The sequence below is a fragment of the Mauremys mutica genome, unplaced genomic scaffold (genome assembly GCF_020497125.1).
Source record: "Mauremys mutica isolate MM-2020 ecotype Southern unplaced genomic scaffold, ASM2049712v1 Super-Scaffold_2380, whole genome shotgun sequence".
In the NCBI taxonomy this organism is placed as follows: domain Eukaryota; kingdom Metazoa; phylum Chordata; order Testudines; family Geoemydidae; genus Mauremys; species Mauremys mutica.
Window position 1 is genome coordinate 1,598,739 of NW_025423354.1, and position 25,231 is coordinate 1,623,969.

The 25,231-nt window shown below is 41.7% G+C and overlaps 1 protein-coding gene across 3 annotated transcripts; it reads left to right on the plus strand.

The window, feature by feature from the left end:
• The first annotated feature begins 1,098 nt into the window (after positions 1-1,098).
• Positions 1,099-24,842, plus strand: LOC123361505 (protein EURL). Of its 3 annotated transcripts, none has more exons than XM_045001456.1 (5): positions 1,099-1,152; positions 1,805-1,935; positions 16,335-16,868; positions 24,048-24,110; positions 24,648-24,842. In XM_045001456.1, exons 2-5 carry the CDS (start codon positions 1,812-1,814, stop codon positions 24,806-24,808), a joined length of 882 nt encoding a protein of 293 aa, XP_044857391.1. In that variant the 5' UTR covers positions 1,099-1,152; positions 1,805-1,811; the 3' UTR covers positions 24,809-24,842. The 3 variants fall into 3 exon arrangements, with proteins under 3 accessions (XP_044857391.1, XP_044857390.1, XP_044857392.1); XM_045001455.1 differs by lacking the exon at positions 1,099-1,152 and adding an exon at positions 1,310-1,384 and having other exon boundaries at positions 24,648-24,841; XM_045001457.1 differs by lacking the exon at positions 1,099-1,152 and adding an exon at positions 1,431-1,450.
• The last annotated feature ends 389 nt before the right edge of the window (positions 24,843-25,231 follow it).

Genomic DNA, 25,231 nt, shown 5'->3' on the forward strand with positions numbered 1-25,231 from the left:
GTAGACAATGGATCTTGTGGTGTGCCCGGGATGGAAGCTGGAGGCATGAAGGTAGGCATAGCGGTTGGTAGGTTTTCGGTATAGGGTGGTGTTAACGTGACCATCACTTATTTGCACCATGGTGTCTAGAAAGTGGACCTCCCATGTAGATTGGTCCAGACTGAGGTTGATGGTGGGGTGGAAGCTGTTGAAATCTTGGTGGAATTTTTCCAGAGTCTCCTTCCCATGGGTCCAGATGATGAAGATGTCATCAATGTAGCGTAGGTAGAGAAGGGGCGTGAGTGGACGGGAGCTGAGGAAGCGTTGTTCCAGGTCGGCCATAAAAATATTGGCATATTGTGGGGCCATGCGGGTGCCCACAGCGGTGCCACTGATCTGGAGATATATATTGTCATCAAATTTGAAATAGTTGTGTGTGAGGATAAAGGCACAGAGCTCAGCAACCAGTTGTGCTGTGGCATGATCAGGGATACTGTTCCTGACAGCTTGTATTCCATCTGTGTGTGAGATGTTTGTGTAGAGAGCCTCTACATCCATGGTGGCTAGGATGGTGTTTTCTGGAAGGTCACCAATGCATTGTAGTTTCCTCAGGAAATCAGTGGTGTCACGGAGATAGCTGGGAGTGCTGGTGGCATAGGGTCTGAGTAGAGAGTCCACATATCCAGACAGTCCTTCAGTGAGAGTGCCAATGCCCGAGATGATGGGGCATCCAGGATTTCCGGGTTTGTGGATCTTGGGTAGTAGATAGAATAACCCTGGTCGGGGCTCTAAGGGTTTGTTGATTTGTCCCGGTGTTAGTGTAGGGAGTGTCCTGAGTAGATATAGATATAGAGGTCTACAAAATCTTGACTGGTGCGAAGAAAGTGAATAAGGAAATTTTATTTAATCCTTCACATAACACAAGAGCTAGGGGGCGGGCTCTGTCTGTCTGTCCGTCCGTGTCCCGGCCGCGCTGGGCGGGCCTGGCCCCGTTCCTCTGCCGCCCCCGCCAGTCCAGCCCGGGCCCCTGGGGCTCGGCTCTGGGGACCTGCTGCGCCCCGTGCCAGCCGCTTCGCCGCGTGGGGCCAGGGGGGGTCGCTCCCGGCCCGCCTCGCTCGCAGCTGCCGCCCGAGTTCCCCGGCGCGGGTCCGCGTCCTGCTGCTGGGAACCTCGGTACAGTTTCCAGGCGCTGGTTTCAGAGCCGGGGCTCGTGACAGGCTCTGTCCCGGCAGGCTCCTGGCTGCAGCCTCTGCCGGGGCTGCCAGAGGAAACCTGCCTGAACTCGTTGTGCCACCAGACGCCGCGGGCGGGCCGGGGGGGGGGGACACACCATCGCGTAGGGTAGGAAATGCTTTGTTGTTGTCTAATGTCTGACTGGAGAGTTACGAAGGAGGACGTGGTTTAGGTAAACGTCTCTAGTGCCATTAAAATATTTATGCAGTGGAGTTAACAGAGCGCATATAGAAACCACGTTAGTCCTTGCAGTGTTTTCATGTTGTTTAAATTATGTGAACACATAAGGTATGAAAAGGGACAGACATCTGATTGCTTGTATTGCTTTCGGAAGTTACACTCTGATGCATAAAACAATAATACTGCATAAATGAGTTTGTAGCCTTTATTTTCTTCAGTGCATCTGTGTCCAGAACTCAAACCACTTTCAGGAACCACACGGTTTCTATAGTAAATGTGGATGCATATTGACTGAATAGTGGGGTTTGTTATCTTGTCAAGAAATGCAGAATATATTTCTTGCTTCCTCATTTTGACAAAAGGGATAGTATAATGTTCTAAAATAACGTTATCACCTTTTCCTTTTTTCTAGGGGCACTATGAATGAAGAGCAGTTTGTTAACATTGACTTGAATGATGATAATGTTTGCAGCGTGTGTAAACTGGGAACAGAAAAAGAAACACTCTCGTTTTGCCACGTCTGTTTTGAGTTAAATATTGAAGGTAAGAAATCAGTACAACTTAGCTCAATAGTGTACTTCATTCTAAATGTCCCAGAAAGAGAAAAAGAAGGTTCTAACACAAAATTTAAAAAAGGAAAGTGACTTGGTGGCTTGAAGCCAGAGAGAAACAAACTCTTGTCTGTATCCCTTAGTGCATAAATAGTTATCAGCAAATTTGTAGATGTAATGCATAATTTTAACACTATTTCTAAGTAACTGATAATTTTAAGGATATATTTCCTCAAGGCTTTCAAACCTGAATATTTAACATACTTTTTTCCATTCTAAATAACTTCTTCCTGAGTAGATAACTTCCATTATTACCCTTTGTCTTTCATGTTTCAGTTAGATTTCTTTATGTACTATAAAAATCAGCTTGGCTGGGCTTTTGGATAAATAAAAATTTACAAAAAAGTAGACAATCATCTTTTCCGAATAATGTTGTATACTTGCAGTGATAAATAGTATCTAATAACAGGAAATGCTTTTTAAAATACCAAGAGAAATTGTGTAATGGATGTTTTTCTATTTATTTTGGGAAAGTGTATTTGTAGAGTGGTAGTGCCTGAAGTTCCCAGTCAGAGATAGGTGGCCGCCTACGCGGTCTTTTCTTCTATGATTTTCTTTGATTCCTGCCCATGAGCTCAGCAGCAGTGATTGGGCTGAATTAAGTCTTTCCACCACTTCCTGTCTTTTTGTGGCTTCGTGGCTTTGTTCATCTTTAAACCTTTTTGTTCTCTGTCATTCACTGTGTCTATCCAACACATCTTTGGTCTTCATCTATTTCTAGTTCCTTGTCCTCTGGTATGTATCACCATGTATGTTATCCTTTCCGAGCTCATTGCTCACAGGTGTCCAAACCATTGCAATAGTATTTCTTCAATCTTACGTGTTTGACACTGTACAGAAACGTACTTCAGAAGGCACTCTGTGCCCCTAAGAGTTTACAAATGAACTAACATAATTACATAATTATCAGGTTAAAACATCAGTTTTCATAGGAATAATCTAAACAACCATATTGAGGGCAGGGACAATGCCTGCAGCTTCAAGGGTCCACGTATGTGGATGTTTTTGTGGGACTGAACAGCCTTGTTTTAAAGTGTCAAGTTTTACTTTATTGTACTCTTCTGTGTATGAATTAAATTGCACCACAAAAGGGAGTGCTGCAAATTAGAACTCTTCCATTTTGATACACCATAAATGCTTTGTAGTATCACATTGCTGACAGACTTGGACAACAAAAGTAATCCAGTCTAATTATATAATGGATAGATCTACCCATCCCAGAAGTACTTGTTTAGTAGGGGTGATCCCAGGCCATGCCTGCATTGGAATGCTTTACTAGTATAAGAATACCATTATACGATGCTGGCAAAGAGCTCCTGGTCTGGATGCATCTGTACTGGCAAAGGTGCGCTTAGTACTGGTATAATAAAACAACCCCCAAAGAGTGAATCACGCTGTGCCTGTAAAAGTGCAGATTTTCCAGTAAAGCTGCTTCTGCAGTGTGGGCTTTTGCTGGCACAGCGATGTTGGTCAGGGATTACAGCATGCCATGCTGATGACCAATATAGCTATGCTGGCAGAAGTCTAGTATAGATCTGGCCTGCATTAGCCATGGGTGACTGAAAGGGAACAAGTTCATTGGTATGCAATGTATGACGTTAGTGTGCCTTTCTTGCTGTTCTAAGTAGTAGCATCTCGTCCTTCATCTTTTGTTCTGATATAGGAAAGAACTAATTGATTGCATTTAACATGAAGGAGGGGTGGAGGGTCACAAACTTCATCGCTTGTGTAGGCCAAAAATCCCGGTGTGCCATATTCCTGGTCTCTCTTTCAGGGATTCCCTGCATCTCTCCAATCTCCTCCCCGCACCAGAGGTTCTCTGTATTCCCCATTTGCACCACGATGGCTGGTGTTTTGCTTCCCATTTCCTCCTCCCTAGATAGCAAGGGCTGTATATAATAAACGTTCATTTTCCCACTTCCCCCATGCGAGGGCACTTTCTGCTGCCCCATACCTGGGTCCCTGTTCTCCACTCAAATGAAGGACTGTGTGCACACGCCTCCATACGCACCCATTCCCCTCCCTCCTCCTCTTCATTTCTGTCTGGGTGATAAGTCATTCATGGTATCAATGTTAAACTATTGGGACGCTGAGCAGAGATGAGATAAGGTATTGTTATGTTGGAAGACGTTGATGGATGCTATCAACCAGGGTTTTTTAATCTATAGACTAGGGATTGGCAACCTTTGGCACACGGCATGCCAGGGTAAGCCCCCTGGTGGGCCGGGCCGGTTTGCTTACCTGCTGTGTGCGCAGGTAAACAAACCGGCCCAGCCCACCAGGGGGCTTACCCTGCTTTACTGCGTTATATCCAAATTCGTGTTATATCAAGGTAGCGCTGTATATAAAAATATGCTCTGTTTCCAGTTCTAACCGCAGTTTTAATGCGGACATAATACTAAAGAATGGTAGTTGTACTCCTATCTCCTAGAAGCCAGAAAATATATTGGTCAGTTTGTGTTGCTTTCATGTGCTTACTCTCAACTCATTTTGGTAAAAATTAAAATAAAACAGTCTTTAATGTTGTCACTCATTCAATAAAAAAGGTAGTACACATCTTAATCTAGCAAGCACTTGGTGCAGTACTACTGAAGTATTAAACACATCTGCCTTCCCTTTTTATGTAGAAAGGGCTTCTTACTGTAGCTTCATCTTTTGGTGATGAAACTGGACAGTTGCTTTGAATTAAAGGATATTGTCAGTGTACTCCAAAACTTGTGAATTTGGGAAGTACTATGCATATTTACAGAGGGGAAACTCAACTGAGGCACAAAATAAAACAAGTGATTTTTCTGAAGCCTCACTGAAAGTCTGTGGCTGAGCCAGAAAATGAATCCTGGTATCCTGAGTCCCAGCGCAGTGCCCTGATCACTAGATCTTTTTTACCTTGAAGTGATATTAAGTTACTTTCACTACCACTTCTTAGACCATTGACTTTCAGAAGAGTTTGACATTTGGAATGTAGACGAGTAGTAGTGGTCTTCAGTTGTTCAAGACTTGGAAGGGGAACACATTGGGTAATCCACAAACTTTTATAACACAAAATGCATCAGGAATTTTCTTACTAGTTTTACATTTGTATCATTCTGTCATCAGTCACTTCTTGCACAAGAAATCAGCAATCATTTGTAGTTGCTAATTTTCTTGCACTGAATAGTTATATATTATGAGATGCAGAATGTCAGAAATGTCAAGGCTTTAAAATTTAGTTGCTGCTTTTTATTTGAACTGGATGGCATCAGGCACTCAGACATAAACTTGCAAAGACTTAGTTTATTGGGTGTTTTTTCTATTTGTGAGTGCTAGCTATTCAGCATGGAAAGTAAGCAAGCACTTTTACAGTTCTTCAGAAACGAAAGTGATAGCTAGGAAAGAGATATTTGTTCTAACTATTGTATATAATGTTTGGTTTAACTTAATATCTGAATTTATATTTAGATAAGCAGTTTACGTATAAACAAACTGTTCCCTCTCAATAAAATAAAGAAACCACTTGTATTTTAAAACAAACTTTCAATACATGTAACTGTGCTTAGTACCTTTCCAAGGTAATAAGCATTTCCAGTGTCCACAGTAGCCCGTGTCAGCTTCCCCTCAACACTTTCTGGAAATGAGTTTTCATTTCCCTCATATTTCACAAAGGACCCAAGCTTTCTCTCTTGACTTGGTCTACTTTAAGGTCAGAGTTCTGTCTTCCCTGGGGAGTATTTGACAGTATTTTTTCCTAAAACTGCCTGTACCAATTTCACACATCTTAAGCAAAACTAAACTTATTTGGCATGAGATTTAAAACAATAAGAAAACCAGAAAAAGATTGTAGAACATCAAATGTATGTAGATTAAATATTGCAGAAAGTACATATAGCTAGGGCTGACTTTTTAATAAACCATAAACCAGTTGGTTAGTATGGATGGAACATTATACCCATGCAGAGCCCCTAAAACTGAAATGAGATTCCAAACAACCGTAGAAGTTCATTTGTATGGATAACAACTGCATCCTTGGGCCTTAGTTAAGTAGAATTAAAAATGTAGTTTGTTTTCATCTAGCTGGTAGGTTGGGAACTTTCCAGTCTGTCACTAGGTTGTTTCCTGGACTGGTGTTAGGGTTTCGGTACGTTTCTACTTCTGCTTTTCTGAGGCTGTTTTTAGGAGTTAAATGTTTATTAGCATGTTTGGACATTAGCTCAGATGGCAGTACATAATCACAAGGATATCTGTACTCAAATTTTAAATGTGTCATTCACAACCTTTTGTGAGTGAGCAGACGAGTTACTCTACCCCCCTCCCCAGTCACTGTTCTTGTTCATATTAAATGGCATTTTTGCTCATTTAAAAGAATTCCTTTGAACCACTAGGGATTTTAGCCTTTGAGTGAAATATAAATGCATGCTTTGTCTAAACTGTTGGTCAATATTTGTATTGAGTTAATACCACAAGCACTAAATCAGGCTCAGACCATTAACTAGGTCCTGTATAAATGCATATGAAGGCAAGGAGAGTTTTGCTATTGACTTCAGTGGAACCAGGATTTCATCCATGGTCACTCTCATGAAAAGCTTGCAGTCTAAATCAGTAGGGGTCCACTTAGGTTTTGGGGTCTACCTGCTTTGAGCTCTTGGCAGGGTTGGGCCAAAATACAGAAGAGACAGGAATAGACACATAACATATGCAAAATATTACATTTGCAGCTTTGATTCTCCCTGTTTCTTGATACCTACCTATATAATTTATTTGAAGGGAGGAGGGTTATAAACCATAATTATTTAAAGAAAAACTTGGACTAAGTCACAGTTTAAAATTTTTCTATACTTGTGCTAAAGTATTGGTAAACTTTAAACATTATTTCCATTTGAATATAATCTTACATCATTTGTTCACCTGTCTTACACTTTGCTCAGTTTGTGTAGTCAGATTCACTTTCTAGTTCTTATGTGTTAATGTGCACTGTAAGGGAATCTTTGTATCCAAAACTCTTCTTTGGGGGAAAGAGTGTATTTAGCTATATATAAACCATTTTTATTTTTAAAAAAATGTTTTTTTGCCAATTCTGAATTTTGTCTAAAGTAACTGATAGTGTCCCATAACACTTACTTCAAAATAGACATCTGATAACATTTAAAACCATGTAACTTGTTAGTTATGCTGAACAATGTCTGTGAAAACTATAAAAGGTCAATTCTGTTCATGTAGATCCTCACTGGGTGTTGAATGTCAACTCCTCTATGGCTTTAAAAAGAAGAAAAACCAACAGCTCAACCACACACAATTTAGTTGCTTTTTCACAACTACAGGAAACAGAAGATTTATGGATTGTACTAAGCTCAAAATGGATTTCCTGTTTCTAATTTCTAAGGGTTAGATTACTTAAGTAACATCATGTGATTTCCTGGCTATCTCAGTTCTACAGACTTTCTCTCCCCTCCCCCCACCCTTCGCCCCCACTTTATAACTCTGTGTTGGTTGTGGGGTAGGGAGGGAAGACTAACTGAACTGTTTTCAGTATTACCCATTGGCTAGCCTGGATCTTTTAACTTTAGCAGAAACCCTGCATGATCTGAGTTGCTTCCCATCCATCCAGACACATCCTCTGTAAACTAGTTTGGAGACTACTTTACTACTGAGCTCTGCTTTGCCTCTCTGATGGATGCTCGTGGGAACCTTCTAATATCAGAAGCGTAAGACATGTGCCTGTGCTTATTAAGAGATCAGATTTGGCAGTAAAGGTCTCTTCCAGCATTTTTCCTCCAGAAGTTGGATGTCTTTTTTTTTTCTTTTCTTTTTTTTAAGACAAGCAATACAAAAATAGCTCAAGGTATGGTGTTCTGGTGTAATTCAAAAAAGCTTTTACTTCTTGCAAGCAAGGTAGTCCATTGTATGCTCCTATCACTTGATATGTTTTGGTGGAAGGGAAAATAACTGTTCAAGATGTACTAACTTAAAATCTCGTTAATGCAGAATTATTGAATACATTTGACAAGTCTATTATTGAACATTAAAAATGTCTTAAATAAAAGCTATACCATATTACATGATAAAATCTGACAGCGTCAGATTGAAATTTGTTACTTAACCACAGGACGTGTGCAGTGAAAGTTTCCTTATCCACTCTTGCCAGTTTTTTTTCTCCTCCTACAGAAGACTACATGTAGGGGTTTATCTAAAAGAATTTTATGCACTTTACTTATAACTTCACCACCAGCCCAGGAAAACTAGATATTGAGTAATGGCTGGCTTTTGGCCTCAACACATTAGTTCTTGTGTAAGCTACATGGGAATAGTTACTTTGATGTAGTTAAACCAATTTAACATACATTTCCAGTGTTATGTTTACACAACACGGTGCTATATTCATTTAACTTCATATAAGTTGGTATCCTGTGGATGTCATAGCTAGGGCTAGATCTCCCAGGGAAGGCAGAAGCAGACCAGCTGTTAAGTGACTGAAGCATCTTGACAATTGTGGACAAGAAGGAGTGTCTAAAGCCACCTAATAGGCCAGGTAGGAAGGATTGGGTGCTCCAGGGTACTGGATTAATGGGATGGTAACACAGGTGTCGCAGCACTGTCCCAGTGTATCCAGAAGACCATGGAATGCAGTTTGCCTCCTTCCTACACTTTTGTGGATAAGTAACCCCACCCCCAAATCCTGAATTAATGGAAGTTGGGGATAGGACACAGGCACCAGCATTATACCCAGATAGCAGAGTCTTATACTTCCTCCCCCGGCTCTTTAGATCTTAGGCCTGGTCTACACACTAAACTGCATCAGTTTAATACTCTTGGGGGCATTCTGCACCAAAAAATTAAAAATTCTGTGCACAATATTTTAAACTTCTGCGAGTTTTATTTGTCAATAAATAAATGCAGAGGCTCCAGCATGGCAGTGGGGAGCACAGGCTGCTGGCTGCATGATGGTGTGAGATCACCCTGCAGCCTGCCCACCACCCACCCCGGGACACAGACTGGGCCTGCCCCAGAAACACCCCCCCCCCCGATCTGCCCCTCTGTGCCAGGTGTACCATGTGTGGGGCAGGCAGGCTCAGCCAGGCAGGATCCAAGTATGAAGGGGGGGATACAGGTGGAAGTGAGAAGGTTCTGTGTGGGACAATCAGTGCAGGCAGCTCAGTGGGGGGGGTGTCTAGCTGGGGGTTCTGAATGCACAGAGGCTCATTTGGGGGGGGTGGCAGGGACAGTGGGACTCTGCAGGGGGTTGCAGGTGAAGAAGTTTGGGGCTCAGCAGAGGGGTCTGGGTGTGGGGGAGTCTGGATGTTGGGGGAATGGGGCTTGGTGGGGGGTCTGGGTGCAGCTAGTTGGGGGGGTCAGTGGCATGGGGGTCTGGATGTGGGGGATGAGGGTGGTGCAGGGGAGGTGGGGATCATCAGTGTGGGGGTTTAAGTGCAGGGAACTCATGGGGGGCGTGGTCTGGGTGCAGGGGTTGGGGATCTGGAGGCAGGGTGGCTAGGTGCAGGGGGGCTCCAGATGCAGGGGTTGAGTTCGGTGGGGTGGGGTTTGGGTATGGAGGGCTAGGGTTGGTTTTGGGTGTATGGGGTAAGGCTTGGTGGGGGGGGGGTGTCTGGGTATGGGAAGCCCAGGTGCATAGGGGTTGGGCAGATGAGGGAGTAGCTCCACACACAGCGACCCCCTTTTCCCACAGCTGAAGAGCGATGGCGCAGGAAGGAGGGGAGGAACCTGAAACGATATACCTGCACTGCTAAGGAGTGGTGCGTGACTGCTCTTGCAGCTTCCCTTTGCTTCCCTGTCAGAAAGTCATTTTTCTGCGGGGGGACATGAATTCTTCACTCAGGCAGTGGTGCAGAATTCCCCCAGGAGTATTAAAGTTTAATTAACAAGATGCTTTCAAACAGACTCTGTTAACACTTGAAGTGTGTGGACATCTTTAAATTGATTTGTAACTGAATTATCACTTTTAATTTACTCCTGTAAATTTAATTTTTCAGTGGAGGTGAGTGCCAAACTTACTAACCTTATGGTAAACATTTTAATTAAGAAACATTGCAATACAGACCTTCATTAACTGGATTAGTGAGCTTTATAGCATTCATGTATCTGAAAAGTGCATTTTATGACTAAAAAGTTCCTTCCTTTCCAGCTACTGATGAAATAAATTGATGTTCACAGTTGTAAAAGCAATTAGAACTGAGAAGTCCTCTTAGACGCTTGCTGGGATCTGAAGGTAATGGCAGTAGCTTATTCTGTTACATTAATTTAAATTGATAGGGTGGAAAGACCAAAGTGTCTTAACAGCTACCTAATGAAGTAAAATGCAACAGAAGTTAAGCAAAGCAGGCTGCTGATCACTGAAACTTGGTCATGTAGGCATGTGAAATAGTCTTGGTGTTCAAAAGCACCCTGTTGTGTGTTAAGCATTTGCACCTGTTGAGTGGATTTGATCTTACATCCTTTGAATTTGGGATGACCCCCACTAGGTGAAGTGATCAAAACACCTGCAAACATGGCTGAGAGCTCTTTTTGTTTAAGCAGCAAAGAGTCCTGTGGCACCTTATAGACTAACAGACGTTTTGGAGCATGAGCTTTCGTGGGTGAATATCCACTTTGTCGGATGCAAGTATTCACCCATGAAAGCTCATGCTCCAAAACGTCTGTTAGTCTATAAGGTGCCACAGGACTCTTTGCTGCTTTTACAGATCCAGACTAACACGGCTACCCCTCTGATAGTTTTTGTTTAGATTATCACCAAGTTTAATCATCACAGGGGCTTGTGATCTGTTACTGCCTAGGTTTTAAGTTGTCAGCCATTTTTGGCTGTTTTTAAATGTACAACTTAATGAATTATACCTGTGATAGCATGGGGTTTGGCTACTAGTATTCTCTGTGTTAATTGCTACAGCATTCCTTCCTTCCCAGAAAACCGGAGAAAGGGCAAATAGGCAAGTGTATACATATACCCGTAAAAGCAACTACTGATGGATACCTGGCCACTAAAGACTAGACTAGCCAAGTCATGCTGGGGGCACAAGTGCAGCAGGCTAGCATGTAAGAATTTTGAGGCACAAGGACCAGTATTTTAAACAGCAAAATAAAGAAACCTTGGTGTTGTGTATTTGGTTGTCATGGTTTTGTTGCTATGGCAACTGAGTTAGATTATTATGGGTTAGCTCAACCGGTTTCAACCGGCTGAGAAGCTCTCTGTATATATGTAAATAAAATGGAGGTTTTGGTTAGCTGCCTGCTCTCTGGCCTCAAGTGATTGTTTCCTACACTGGCTGCCCCAAGGATACAACACTTGGGACAAGGTTAGCCAGGGAAGCTCTGGTTAAAAAGTTGGCTAGTGAATATTGCATCATTGCAAGATAAACTTATGCTGTAATTTACCATAACCTTGATGAGCCTTGCTTTGCTTGCTTATTTGTCCCTTTCCATAGAGTGGAGGAAGAACTAATTTAATTGCTACCTGGACCGAATACCTGTTTTCTTGATAAAACTGACTAATCTGCTTGGTCCATGACATTCTTCAGTTTGCAAAAAGTTTTTGATGAAATACCAGTAAAAGGAAAAAATAAATCTTGAGGATCTGTGGAGTGTGTGTTTCCAAGAGTGGCATTCCAGTTGCTGTATAAAGCAGATGGCCAGTGTTTTGGACTACAATATCTATTGCAAGGAGAGTACTTTTTTCTGTAGGCCTGATTCTGGATGAGTGTCTGTTGTTAGCCAGCAATTGTAAGTTCCGAGTTTTCAGTCGAAAATGCCAAAGAACATCAGTTCTAGACCTTAGACAGAGATGCTGTGAAGGAAAGCACAACTTATCACTTAACTGATTTAAAAGATAGTTAGAAACTGTTGCACCAAAATCATATAGTAAGATTGGGAGTATGGATGTGTGAAATCTTGGAATGCAAAGCATTTATGTAGCTTAAAGGTGACCTCAAATGATTTGTGCATCTTTTTTTCCTTTGCTGCTTTGTTGTATAAAGACTACTTCAAATTCCAAATTTAAAAAAAATGTTTTTAAATGACATAAGAAATTTAAATTTTGGCTGTCTTTGTCTTTTTCATAGACAACGTGCTTGCAAAAAACAAACATTTCTGTAATTTATTACAGAAATAAACGATCATATGATTTAAAATTATGTGGTTGCACAACTGGCATAGTGCAGGACACATTCTGAATTCTTCTCTTTAATTTCTGTTTATATAACAATTGTCTGAAGCTCACAACTTCTAATATCATACTCTGACACAGAATAGATACGTTTGGTCAGTGTGATAGTTATTTTAAGTCCAGAGCAAGAAAATCAATAATGCATAAAATTGTATTTGTTGGAATAATAAAGTTATCAGCCTAGAAGGTTGTTGCAATAGCCTGGCTGAATTGACTATATAAAATGATGGGACTAGGGTTGTTCTCATGCTTGTGTGCACTCTCTGGCCTAATACTGAAGCTGTTCCAGAGGGTAAATACTTTGGCCGGGGTGGGCGGGGGGAAGCAAGCATGAGACTCTGTAGCCTAGTGGCTTGAACGCTCACTTGGAAAGCGGGAGACCCAGGAACCAGTTCCCCTGCTCCAGTGAATTTTTTAATGGTATATCTACAGTGGAACCGCTTCAGCAGGGGAGACTGAAGGAGACCCATCTCAGACTATCCCATAGCCCAGTAACAAAGGCACTGACCTGAGAGATGGCAGAGCCCTGTTCAAATCCCTTTTCTCCCTCAGGCAGAGGCGGGTTTTGAACCAGGGGTGTCTCACGTTCCAGGCAAATAACTTTTACCACATTGGTTAGGTTAGTGTGTGAGAGAAGTCCTCCTCCTTTACCCCAGCTTCTTACAAAAACAACTTAATGCTAAAGCAGGGTTTGCAGCTGAGAATTTGAAGTGGATAGAGGCACTTCCCTGCAGCCTGGACATAGGCACCTCTCTCTGAGACAGGCCAAGGGCTTAGTGCACACTCTTAGCTTGGGATCTCCTATTGGGCAATTTAAGTGGGGAACCACCTAGTGTGCTGACTTGTATGAATCCCATTCTAATGCACCTATCTGTCCCTCTTCATTGTATATGTAGCATAGTTGACAAACTCAGGCTTTGTGAATCCCAGACCCCTGAAAGTTAGGCGTAGTGACCATGCCTAAACTACTTGATGAATAGGGCCCTACCAAATTCACAGTCCATTTTGATCAAAAAGTCATAGGATTTTAAAAATAATAAATTTCATGATTTTGGCTATTTAAATCTGAAACTTCATGGTGGTGTAATTGTAGGGGTCCTGACAGGAAAAAGGAGTTGTTGAAGGGTTTCAAGATTATTGTAGCGGGGTTGCAGTACTGCTGGCGGCGGTGCTGCCTTCAGAACTGGGTGGCCGCAGAGCAGCGGCTGCTGGCCAGGAGCCCAGCTCTGAAGGCAGAGCCGCTGCCAGCAGCAGTGCAGAAGTAAGTATGGCATTGTGTGGTATTGCCACCCTTACTTCTGCACTGCTGCTGGCAGAGTGCTGCCTTCAGAGCTGGGCACCCGGCCAACAGCTGCCGCTCTCCGGCTGCCCAGCTCTGAAGGCAACACAGAAGTAAGGGTGGCAATACTGCAACCCTCCTAAAATAACCTTGCAATCCCCCAGCAACCCGTCTTTGGGTCAGGACACTCAGTTTGAGAAATGCTGGCTTCCCTCATGAAACCTGTGTAGTACACCTCTACCTCAATATAACGCTGTCCTCAGGAGCCAAAAAATCTTACTGCATTATAGGTGAAACCGCGTTATATTGAACTTGATTTGTTCCGCCGGAGCGCACCACCCCGCCCACCTGGAGCACTGCTTTACTGCATTATATCCAAATTCATGTTATTTCGAGTGGCGTTATAACAGGGTAGAGGTGTGTATGGTAAAAGCCCACAAAAGACCAGATCTCATGGTCTGTGACGCATTTCTCTTAGTGCGACACCCCCCCCTTATAAATTAAAAAACACGTGTTTTTTTGTTTTTTGGTTTTTTTATTTAACACCATTATAAATGCTGGAGGCAAAGTGGGGTTTGGGGAGGAGGTTGACAGCTCGTGACTCCCCATGTAATAACTTTGTGATCCCCTGAGGGGTCCTGACCCCCAGTTTGATAACCCCTGAGGTACAGCATGGTCTCTACACCCCCACTCCCACCCCATATCTCTCTCTCTGTCTTTTGGGAAAGAAAATAGCATATGCCCTGGCTTTTTCTGAATGAAGGATTCTGTCCCTGTTTGCAGCAGATGTTTGACTGTTCTCATGTTAGCCCTCTTGTGAGGATTTCTGGAGGTCATGGACATAAGTTTGTCACTTAAATATTTGAGCAGTTTTAAGGAATAGCTTTTTCTGGACAGTGTCCAAATCCATTTATGCAACCTAGTCTGTGGCCATCTGTGAGCAAATTGATGGAGTCTGCTGCCTAATCTGGAATATTTTGTGTGAGATGGAGTCACACTAACTACTTTGCAGGACTGATGTCCTTGCTCAAAAATCCTATGGTTAGTCTGTGTCTGGTAGACTTTTTTCAGCCTTGGTGTGGACCACATGATGTTATTTTGTTTTTAAAGTATTATCTAAATAGATTTGGGACATCAAGGTGTGGGTTTAAAATTCCTTTCCTCCATCCTCCCCATCCCCCGAACAACCATAGAAGTTGTAAGTATTGGCATAACTCTTTAAACTGATCATTCCATATTACAGTCACCATGTATGGGTACTAGGCAAAAACTTAATCACTTAGAGACATTGTATACTGAAACTTGCATTTATTCTGAACTTAATGATAAAACATTTTATGCCTTCCCTCCCCATTTTCTTGCACAAGACCTTCAGGGCATCCTTAGTTACTGCTGCATTGGATGTTTTTTGTCCAGCCAACAAAAGGAACAGACTTCATTGTGCATTCTGCTTCCTATCCAAATCATTAGTAGCTTCTTTTCTGTGTAGCACTGTTGGCCAAAGAGAGTCTTAAAATACAGTAACTTGTATAATACTTTCCTTAAAGAAATGAGAGACTCGATGTTTTTATAAGCATAAAATAACATCAGCATTTCATGCTGAAAAGAGGGGGGGAGGGAGGTTTGATTTTTTTTCAATACATCTCAAAAAACCGTGGCAGCTTTTAAGCAATGTATTCACTGTAACTTTGACTTACAGATCTTTTTATTCCCCGATGGCTTAAAGATCTAATGGCTTGCAGCAAAGGCTCTCGAGTTAAGCAGATTTGCTATATTTAAGTTATATTAGAAAGCCCTGAAAAGAAAAATGGTTTGCCTTTCTCTAGTTTAGTTACTCTATAGTCTTCTAGTGTAAACCAGAGCTCAGAAAAAAAAACCCTGTCTTCTGCCACATACTAGCCAATGGTAGATATGAAACATGGAGGGTGGAAAGATGTCAATGAAGAGTTGAGGCAGTATCTTGGTGAGACGCCCAACCTGTAGCTGCTGGGTAAGGATCTGTCCTTGGACCTTACTTGGAAGCTCAGTCTTTCCTGTATCTGGCTAGTAGTGTCTTTTTAACCTATGTAGCTCCTGGAAGGTGAGAAATTTTGTTTCTCCTCCGCCAGACCCTTCTGGCTGCTGAAAAGGGAGAGAAGGTCTCCACTGCTCATCTTTCTCCCTCACTTTCTGTTCTTTTGGTTCCTCTCTCCTCATAAACTGTTTCAGCACTACATGCTTTCTTAAGCCACAGTATGAAACTGACACTCTTAAGTTTCACTGCTGTCCACAGAGTTCAAAACCAGAAATGAAACTAACTTGAGTCTTGTTAATTTAATTCTGCTGCAGCTTGGGAATCTCTAACTGGCAATAAAGAGACTAAGGGTAAAGCCAGTGCATTGTTGTACACTAACTTCATGTTTGGAAGGTTATCTTTGAAACTGTAAGGGCTAGAAACTTAGTTTTGAGTAAAAGCTTGGATTCTGCAGAAGTTGATGTAGAGCACTCAGCCTTTCCACTCACCAAAGATGAACAGGTAATAAGCTTTCTCAAGCCTTGTGGTAAAAACTATTTAAAGAAGAGTTTTGTGTAGCTCAAAAGCATGTCTCTTTCACCAACAGAAGCTCATCCAATAACTGATATTACATCACCCACCTTCTCTCCAAAACAAAAACAGTAAGTCTAATACTCTGATATTTAAGTGTTGATGCAGCATATATTTATGGCCTTTTTGTGCTCATTGAAGCCTCAGTTGTCTTCAGATCCACTTACATGGAAAACTGCCAACACATTTTGTATGAGAGTCCTGGAAACAATATATAGAACCACAAATTTAACTTCTAAAATGTAAGCATTTGCTTTCTAAGTATTAACGGTATTATGGAATAACACACAATTTACATAGTCAATGTCATTTCTGTCTTTACAGGGGTACCAAAATCCAATCTTCTACATACAAGATCATTAAGGGGGCACAGAGACTGCTTTGAAAAATTCCATTTAATAGCAAATCAGGACTGCCCTCGGTCAAAACTCTCCAAAAGTACCTACGCAGAAGTAAAAAGTATCTTGAGCAAAAAAATTAACAGGATTATACAGTATGCACAAAACAAAGATTTGGATTCTGATTCAGACAGCACAAAAACTTCTCAACACCAGCTTTTTAACTTCAGACATCAGACAGACAGAAAACTGCTTCCACAATTTGACTCCCAAGTACCCAGGTACTCTGCAAAATGGATAGATGGAAGTTCTGGGAGTATCTCAAAGTGTTCACAAAGTATTTTGGAACAAAAAGAATCTACTGATTTCAGACTTGATATGTTGCAAGAAACAGGAGCTACATTCTGTTGCAAGAGTGTTTTATGGTCTAGTTGCAACCAAGCACCGAAGACAGAAAAAGCTAAAAGTGATTCAGATGCCAATGCCCAAAGACAACATCCCCGATACAGCAGGGACGAATGTAAGTAGAGGGGGAATTAGGTGGGTACACTTCTACTTCTCACTATGGTCTGTATATTCTGTAAAACTATCTGTAGTCTCTTAACAGTTACGTTCTCCCACATACCAGCTATAAGTGTCTAACCTACTAAAACAGTTATTTTATGTCTATAAAAACTAGCTTTCAGGAGTCTACACAACCAAGTGAATCTTTGTGATGTGTTCACTTTATATTTCCATGCTAGTCTTAACCCAACCATCACATATCATGTGTCTCCTAAACTCATGTGAGGAGAGTTTTTTGCTTATCCTTCATGTTTCAGACATGACAATGACGCACAATCCTGCCAGTGGAGGTTATTAGCAGATTACTGACAGTGACTTTTTCTCATTATTGTTCCTAAAATATGTAATTCAGAGACCAAACTGCCTTGAATGGTAGAATGAATTTGTGGAAACGAGTGAAAACTTTACATAGAAATCAAAATAATGTGCAAAGTAAAATAGTTGAGATTACACTCTAAGTATCCCAAAGTACTTAATTATGTACTGGTAACGACTATAGGTATATACAGAAGCCCTTATGCACTAAAGCTTTCAAACACCCTTGGACTTTGGAACCGGTCTTATTCAAAGGCATATTGACTAGGAGAGTGAAGTTAACTCCCAGCATAAGATCTATACTCTCATATGCATGGGAAGTAATCTGCTTGTGTGAATTTACCTTCTATATAGCCGTTTTTCTCAAACTGGGGTCGTCCGCTGCAGGCCAATGGGGGCTGCTGGAAGCTGCGCCAGTAAGTCCCTCAGCCCATGCCGCTTCCAGCAGCCCCCATTGGCCTGGAGCAGTGAACTGCAGCTCCCACTGGCCGCGATCGGCCGGACCTGCCGACAGGGCATGTAAACAAACCGGCCCAGCCCACCAGGGGCTTTCCCTACACATGCGGTGACCCCAGTTTGAGAAACACTGCTATGTAGTATAACACTACACTATGGCCAGTAGTGGAAAAGAGTATTTTATTGGGGAAGGAAGGCCCTTTATTTAAAAGGGGTCTCTGACTAAAGCCTTTTAATCAACTGCAGTATAATTCTTGTCATTCTTGTAGTGTAGAGAAATGCTAATTTGTGCTTCTGATTGATCTAGTCAAATCAGAGGTGAACAGCAAGAACTCTATGGCTGTAGTATTCTGGTCGAGTGATACATACACAGTGTGACCACACAATATAATATGAATGCCTCAGGTTTTCTCTCTTGATGGTGCTCATATACTATGCAATATCAGCAGATGATATAATTCAGGTGCCTAAATAAGGTTGTTAATGTTGGCATATTGCTCAGTATCACTTCAGGTTTGTGTAACTATATAGAAATCTTCCATTGCATTGATGTGGAAGAAACCTGAGCATTCTCACTTTCTAGCAGAATAGGGCTTTTTGAACGGCTGCTTATAGGACAGGGAGAGAAATGATGAGTCCAGAATGGTCAGGTGAAAGCTTTGTGCAGCTTTAAGTTAATGCTTATAGCTCGGGTGCTGTGTTTGTCACGTAGATCATGGAAGTAATGGATTCTGTGACTTCTGCAGTGGCCAGTGTGGGTGACCCCACTCCTTGCCATAGGGTGTTGTGAAGGCCAGTACTATAATGGGGTTCAAAAGGGAGCTAAATAGATTCATGGAGGATAGGTCCATCAATGGCTATTAGCCAGGATGGGCAGGAATGGTGTCTCTAGCCTCTGTTTGCCAGAAGCTGGGATGGGGTGACACGGCATGGATTACTTGATGATAAACGTCTGTTCATTCCCTTTGGGGCACCTGCCATTGGCCACTGTCAAAGGACAGGATACTGGGCTTGATGGACCTTTGGTCTGACCCAGTATGGACGTTCTTATGACTAAATAAGTCATGGATAGGTCACCAGCCATGAATTTTTGTTTGTTGCTTGTGACCTGTCCATGACTTTTATTAAAAATATCCACGACTAAATCATAGCCTTACTTATGGTGAATGTAGGTCATTGCTGCCATCTAACACTTGTTACTGCTAATTGTCCTTTCCACATCCATTTAAACAATCTGAAGTGTCTGAAAGTATGCTTGGGAATGAACTGAAGAAAATGCCCTTTGAAAAATGGAATTTTGCTTCCTAAAAATGAGTCTTATTTTTCACTGACTCTGTGATCTAATCAGGATTGATTTTTTTTCCCATGTCACTTGAATTCTAAAATTAAGATGTATGGAGAATTGTTCCTGTCTATGCTGCCATAGGTGACTATGCTGACCCTGAAGGCAGTACAAGCATAGGAAAACAAAAGAAAGGAAGGGATAGTTGAGGCCCCTAATGCATGGAAGGCTGGATATAGAGCCCTCTGATATCTGTTGATGCTGCTGCTTCAGCCTAAGTAGAACATATTTGGGGGCGGATTCACTGGGAAGCAGTACAAGGCATGATTTTCCCAGTCAGAGTACTGCTACCATTGAGAACAAGGCGCAGTATTTGGTCCGTGAGATAATTTGGAGGTTCTGCCTGTACCACTTCTGAATTGCAGATTTTATGAAATTGCAGCATGAGATTAATGTCATGGTAAAAGTGTGTGTGTGTACACCTATCTTCATCATGGGTTAACATGAGGGGAAGCTGTTACAGGGTGAACAAGAGGATGGATCCTGCTTGCCTGATGCAACACAGTTGATTACCCTTCCTGTCCCTTCCCCCAATGGAAGAGTGAGCCAGAGAGGGACATTGCACTTGGGACATTCTGGTGTTTTCTGAGTGATCTGTATTCCTTGCTTTCTCTCTTCAGGAAAGAGCAGTGATGCTAGAATCAGTGCAAGCCTGTCTACTAGTATGTGTTAAGCTTTCATAATCACCACATTGCCCCTGAGAGAGTTGAACTGTAAACCAGAAACTTCACACCTTTTGCGTGGGTTGTGGGATGGGGCATATCTAAACAACAGAATCTGAAGCGTCAGTACTATGCCCAGAGGGACTAGGCAGCTGGATAGCAGGTTCCAACACTCAAAGTAGGTACCAAGTTCGTCTATGTCCTGAGAGGGTGCCTCCAGACCCTGAGATTGGGGCAGTGGCTGGATTCTGTTCCAGCTTTGGGAGCTGGAAACACCGCCAGATTCCAAAGTGTCAGAAGTTTGGATTGCCCGTTAGCTGGAAGGGGATGCTCGCTAGGATCTGATATACTGACTGCCCTTGTGAGGACTAATGAAATAGTGGGGAAGGTTTTTGGCTCTTGGGAAGGTGTGGTGAAAGAAGAGATTAGCTAAGTGTGTGGAAGAGAACTGAAGAAACAAAAGGGAGAGGACAGAGGTAGAATTCAAAATGGAAGGAGGGGACACAGATAAGGGCTTGGCTACACTTGCAAGTTGCAGCGCTGGTAGAGGCTTTCCAGCGCTGCAATTAGTAACCATCCACACCTGCAAGGCACATCCAGCGCTGCAACTCCCTGGCTGCAGCGCTGGCTGTACACCTGGTCAGGTTAGGGTGTAGCGATTGCAGCACTGGTGATCCAGCGCTGCTCATCAAGTGTGGACACACACCAGCGCTTTTATTGGCCTCCAGGGAATAAGGAGATATCCCAGAATGCTTTTAACTAAATTACTCTCTTTGTTTTGTTATGCAGCCTCTCTTTGTTTTGTTGTGAACTCCGATCGGAGCTCCGTTGAACTGCTTATCTAAAAAAACAAACACTGATCACAGCAAACAGGAGCTATCTGTACCTGGCTGTGAACGATCAAATGAGAGGCAGGGAGTGAATGTTTGCTTGACAGAAAAACAGCGTTGGATGCAGGCTGTTTGCAATTAAGACTAAGGGTTCGCGAACATTTTGTGATTTTTCAATCCAGGAAGCTAACACACAGTGTTGGCTCCAAAAATCCACTCTCTCTATCTTCCCCGCTCCCTGTCACAGTACACCACCCTCCACCCCCCTCTTTTGAAAAGCACGTTGTTGCCACTTGAATGCTGGGATAGCTGCCCATAATGCAGCACTCCCAACAGCGCTGTAAATGCTGCAAATGTGGCCACACACCAGCGCTGGTAGCTGTGAGTGTGGCCACACACCAGCGCTGTTCCTGCACAGCTGCATGACCAGCACTGTAACTCCCAGCGCTGCAACTTTCAGGTGTAGCCAAGCCCTAATTAAGTGTCTTCATATCAAGGTCTGGCTGTAAGGAGAGATGGTATCTGTTTCTTTGGGCTACTGCTCTCCAAGAAATCCAAACAAAACCTTCCCCTTAAAACTGAAAGTATTCTTCACAGTATTAAATATGAATAAATTAAGCACCATGCTCATGAAGTTCTGAATTTCAGACATGGATTCCAGTATATAATCCTAACTGTTGCAGTGTGTCATATTGCTGATATCTAATGAAGCAACAAATCTCAAAGCAGGCAATAATCGATTTGACCTACCTGTTTTTTGGAATCCTGATTCACTTAATACCAAATTGACAATTTACAGCAAATAAGGAATTATGTAAAGTTTGACCTGGCCTGTGTGTGGGTTAGTCTGGCTGAAGTTAGTCATCCTGAGACTTACATGTCTGACCTCTTACTGCTGAAACAAAACCAAAGGTATGAAGCAGTTCTTGTGTTACAAATAGCTTACTTCCTGATGGCTCTGTGTAGCAGGAGGCTTAAAAGGGCTTTAAACTGTAAGAAAAATTAATAGTAAAAGATCTAATGTTCCATTTGCAACAAAATTTCCATACTCAAAATGTACTGTTGGTTTGTAAGTCACCAGTTGATTTGAGGTTGCATGTTGATTGTGTCACTTTAGTAGATATTAACGTAATTAAATCTAAACATTTTGTTAAGAAAAAAAAATGCTGTCTGTCAAAATTGAAGTATGCTGTTCTCAGAGCGTCACCTGCCCTTATAGTAGCAATATAGCTCAGTCTGTCAGCACTCCTACTACAGATTTCTTTTTTTGTGGATTTATAAATGCTGGTTGCTTGGCCAGTATGTTTGTTTTGACTATTATTTCAGATATGGATTACATTAGAATACTGTCACTCTCAACTAACTTTTCTCCTAGTTTTTTCTGCAGTATGATATGTTTGTTATGGGCATTACTGGGCTGTTACAGACGGGGCTCAAATGTTAACAAAACTTACCAGCCATTGGACTCCAGCTGCTAGCATAGAGGGTAGAGACAAAAATGGGGAGGTGAGAGAGGTTGTTGAAATACCACTAGCAAGGTCCATGTGAGAAGCCTGTTACCAGCTACTGGGAAAGAGTTAGATTTCTACAACACTGCTGTACCTGGAGTCTATTTAGGGACTCTCTTGTCTGCTTCTGGCTAGTAGGTTTCTTAAAATTATTCCTGGGGAAATTCTGTGCCTAAAAATTCTACACACAATGTTTTAAAATTCTGAATATTTTATTTGTCAAAATAACACAATATAATAACAATCAGTTTCAGTTATTTTGGTAGTTTATTTCAAAATACCTGTCAGCAAGTATGTCAATAACAATACAGAAGACCAAAAAGATTCAAGAATTTTTTTGACAAATAGATTTCTTACTAGGCATATTACTCAAAGTTGTTAATTCATTTAAACTACAATACAGAAAAATACTTCCCACAGTGCAAAGACTTGGGGGAGTCAGGGGTAACAGAGGAGCTGAAAGAGAGGGAAGTAATTGCTGGGAAGGAGCCAAAGAGTGAACCTGGAGGAGTGGGGGTTGGGTGTGGATGGGAGAATTATAGAACAGGTTTTTTTGCAGGGGAGGGAGGATTTAGGGAGCCTCCCCCATGCAGACCTATTTGACCCCCTAGCCTCTTCCATTTAGTCAGGCACATCTGACCCTGTCCCTGTTTGTCTCTGCACCCCCCACCCCTGTTCAGCTTCTGGCTCATTACCTCTGTGGCCCCCTCCCGCCATTAGCCCTTCTAAACCCCAGTCTGTGTGCCACACACACACCAGCAACCCTGTGTGCCCTGCTCTGTCCCCTCTATATCCCGTGCCTCCTCACTTGGCCTTGTGGGCAGGGCACTGTGAAGACGACAGTAACTAAAAATGGGGCAAGAAAAAATCTTCTTATGATGCATAACAGTCATCTTCTCAGGCAAATTAAATTCAGCTGAGGTTGATTTTAACTTTGACTTTATTTCAAACAAGTGCCAGAATTTTTTTTTTATTTTTTAAATGGGTGCAGTGTGGTGATAAGTCTGCAGTAAGCAACTCTGGTGCTGCTGCTATGCAGCACCCTATGGGCATCTGTGCTAATGACAAGGTTTGTCACTTTCCCTCTGCTGCCTCTGAAATCTGAGCAGCAGCAGCAGACCCTACCCAGCCTGCCCTGCACTTGTGACAACATAACACTTTCTTGTGAGATTTTTTCTTTCTTTTTCTTTTCAGACAGATACTAAGCTTTGGCCTCGCTCTCCTTCCATTGACTTCAGTTGAAGCAGAGTTTGGCACCCCTGAGCACTTTTGAAAACCCTTCCCTTTATTTGTAATGCTCTCTCCCTGAGGACAGTCAAGCTGCATAGGGAAGAAGAGACACGGAAAAAATAATCATGGAACTGGCAGTTGAAAAGCAAGCTGGGTAGATAATAGGAAATTGACAGCCTTCTGGCACTTCAGAGGGCTCTAAGGTGGTACAGGGTTTGTCTTAGGTGCTTGTGAGAGAGAAATACATGACTTTGTTCTGAGTTCCTGAAGGTTTGAAAAATGTTGCCATTGGGCTATTTGTGTACATCATAGGCCAGCATGGCTTTCTACCTTGAAGAAATCATGGCCAGAGGCAGTTTCTGCAGGGTCACAAACTTCATAGCACTTCCTATTCATGCTCACCATCTAATTGTGGAGGCCCCTAAAAATATGAAAATTATGTTTTTCTAAGTGTGTGTATGTGGGGGGGGGCGTTTAATGTGATCATGTAGTTTAAAAACTGCATATCCACTCTTGCAGCTTTAATTCTGGCACTTCATAACATTGAATGTTTGACTCTTCAACTTTTAACATTGAACTAAGTGGTTTTGTATGAAATAGATGTTTGTCTTAATAGTGCAATTCTCATGCTAGAAAAATCTCAAACATGACAAATTGCTGCTAATCAACATTAATACAGCTATTATCATTAAAGGGTTCAAATAAAAAAATCTTGAGGATTGGGAAAGTTCATAGATGCTTTTTTGTTATCCCTGGTTTTGGTGGTGGTGATGGATTTTGTTCATGTTGCAGTGAATATGATGACTCCTGAAGAGGTAGAGCAACTGAATGAAAAACTCCTCAAGCAAATCCAGGGTGAGAGATCATTTTTAAATACTTATTGATTTTTTTTATAGTGCACAAAATGTCATTTGAAATGAAACTCTACATTTGCTTAACTGATAAAGTTTTGAAATCTACATAAGCTTGAATTCCAGAGCAGAGAAAGGAAAGACACTTGTACATTTTATAATGTACTTACCCCTTGATAAAAGGTTACAGTTCATAGAAGATGTGCTACTTCAGTTGCTCGTCAGGTATTTGTGCAAAGAGTTTAAACTATATTTTAAACTAACAAGCTCATCTAGCTTAACTTTAAGTAAAACTACAAATACATTAAATGGGGTTATTTAACAAATGCAAGTGTTTAGATGTTAACATCTACTGGGGTGTTGTGTACCAAGGAGTATTGTAGCTAAAAATATTTGAATGTTTTCCCAGTTCACATGCTCTCCATTGTGCACCTGTAAAATATCACACTGCATATTCCAAAACCAAGTTTAACATAACATTTTCAGGTAATGGCTTTTAAATCTGACTGTCCCTTAAATTAAACTATTAACCTTCTTACAGATGTTTTTGAAGAGCTGACTCGGGAAGTGCAAGAAAAGGATTCTTTGGCCTCAGAACTGAACGTCCGCCACAGTGCTATTGAGCAGCTGCTTAAAAACTGTTCCAAATTACCATGTCTACAGGTGGGAAGAGCAGGAATGAAATCAAATGTCCCCATATAAATGGGATGAGGATCTTACTAGTATTAACTTTCCTTAACAGTTCCATTAAATAAAGTTGCACAGACTTCCAAGAGCTTTTGGGGAAATGATGAACAAAATTTTTCTTCAAACTTAAATAAAACAATTTGTATGCAACAGCTTTTGGATTCTAACACATGCAAGTGTTTCGATGTTAAAATCTACTGTTTTTGTTCACTCTGGACATCGTTTTTCATGCACAATTGGCAATGTCCCCTGAAGCAGGTGTCATGTCTTACTGATACAGAAATATTTGTTCAATAACAAAGAATGACCAAGAGAGCTTTACAAGGAGAGCAGTATTCATGAAATTCCTTATTTATTATGAGCAATATTTTATTATTGAAATTTTATACTGAACAAAAGTTACTATTTTAGGTACTTTTTCAAATCTCTTTATAAATT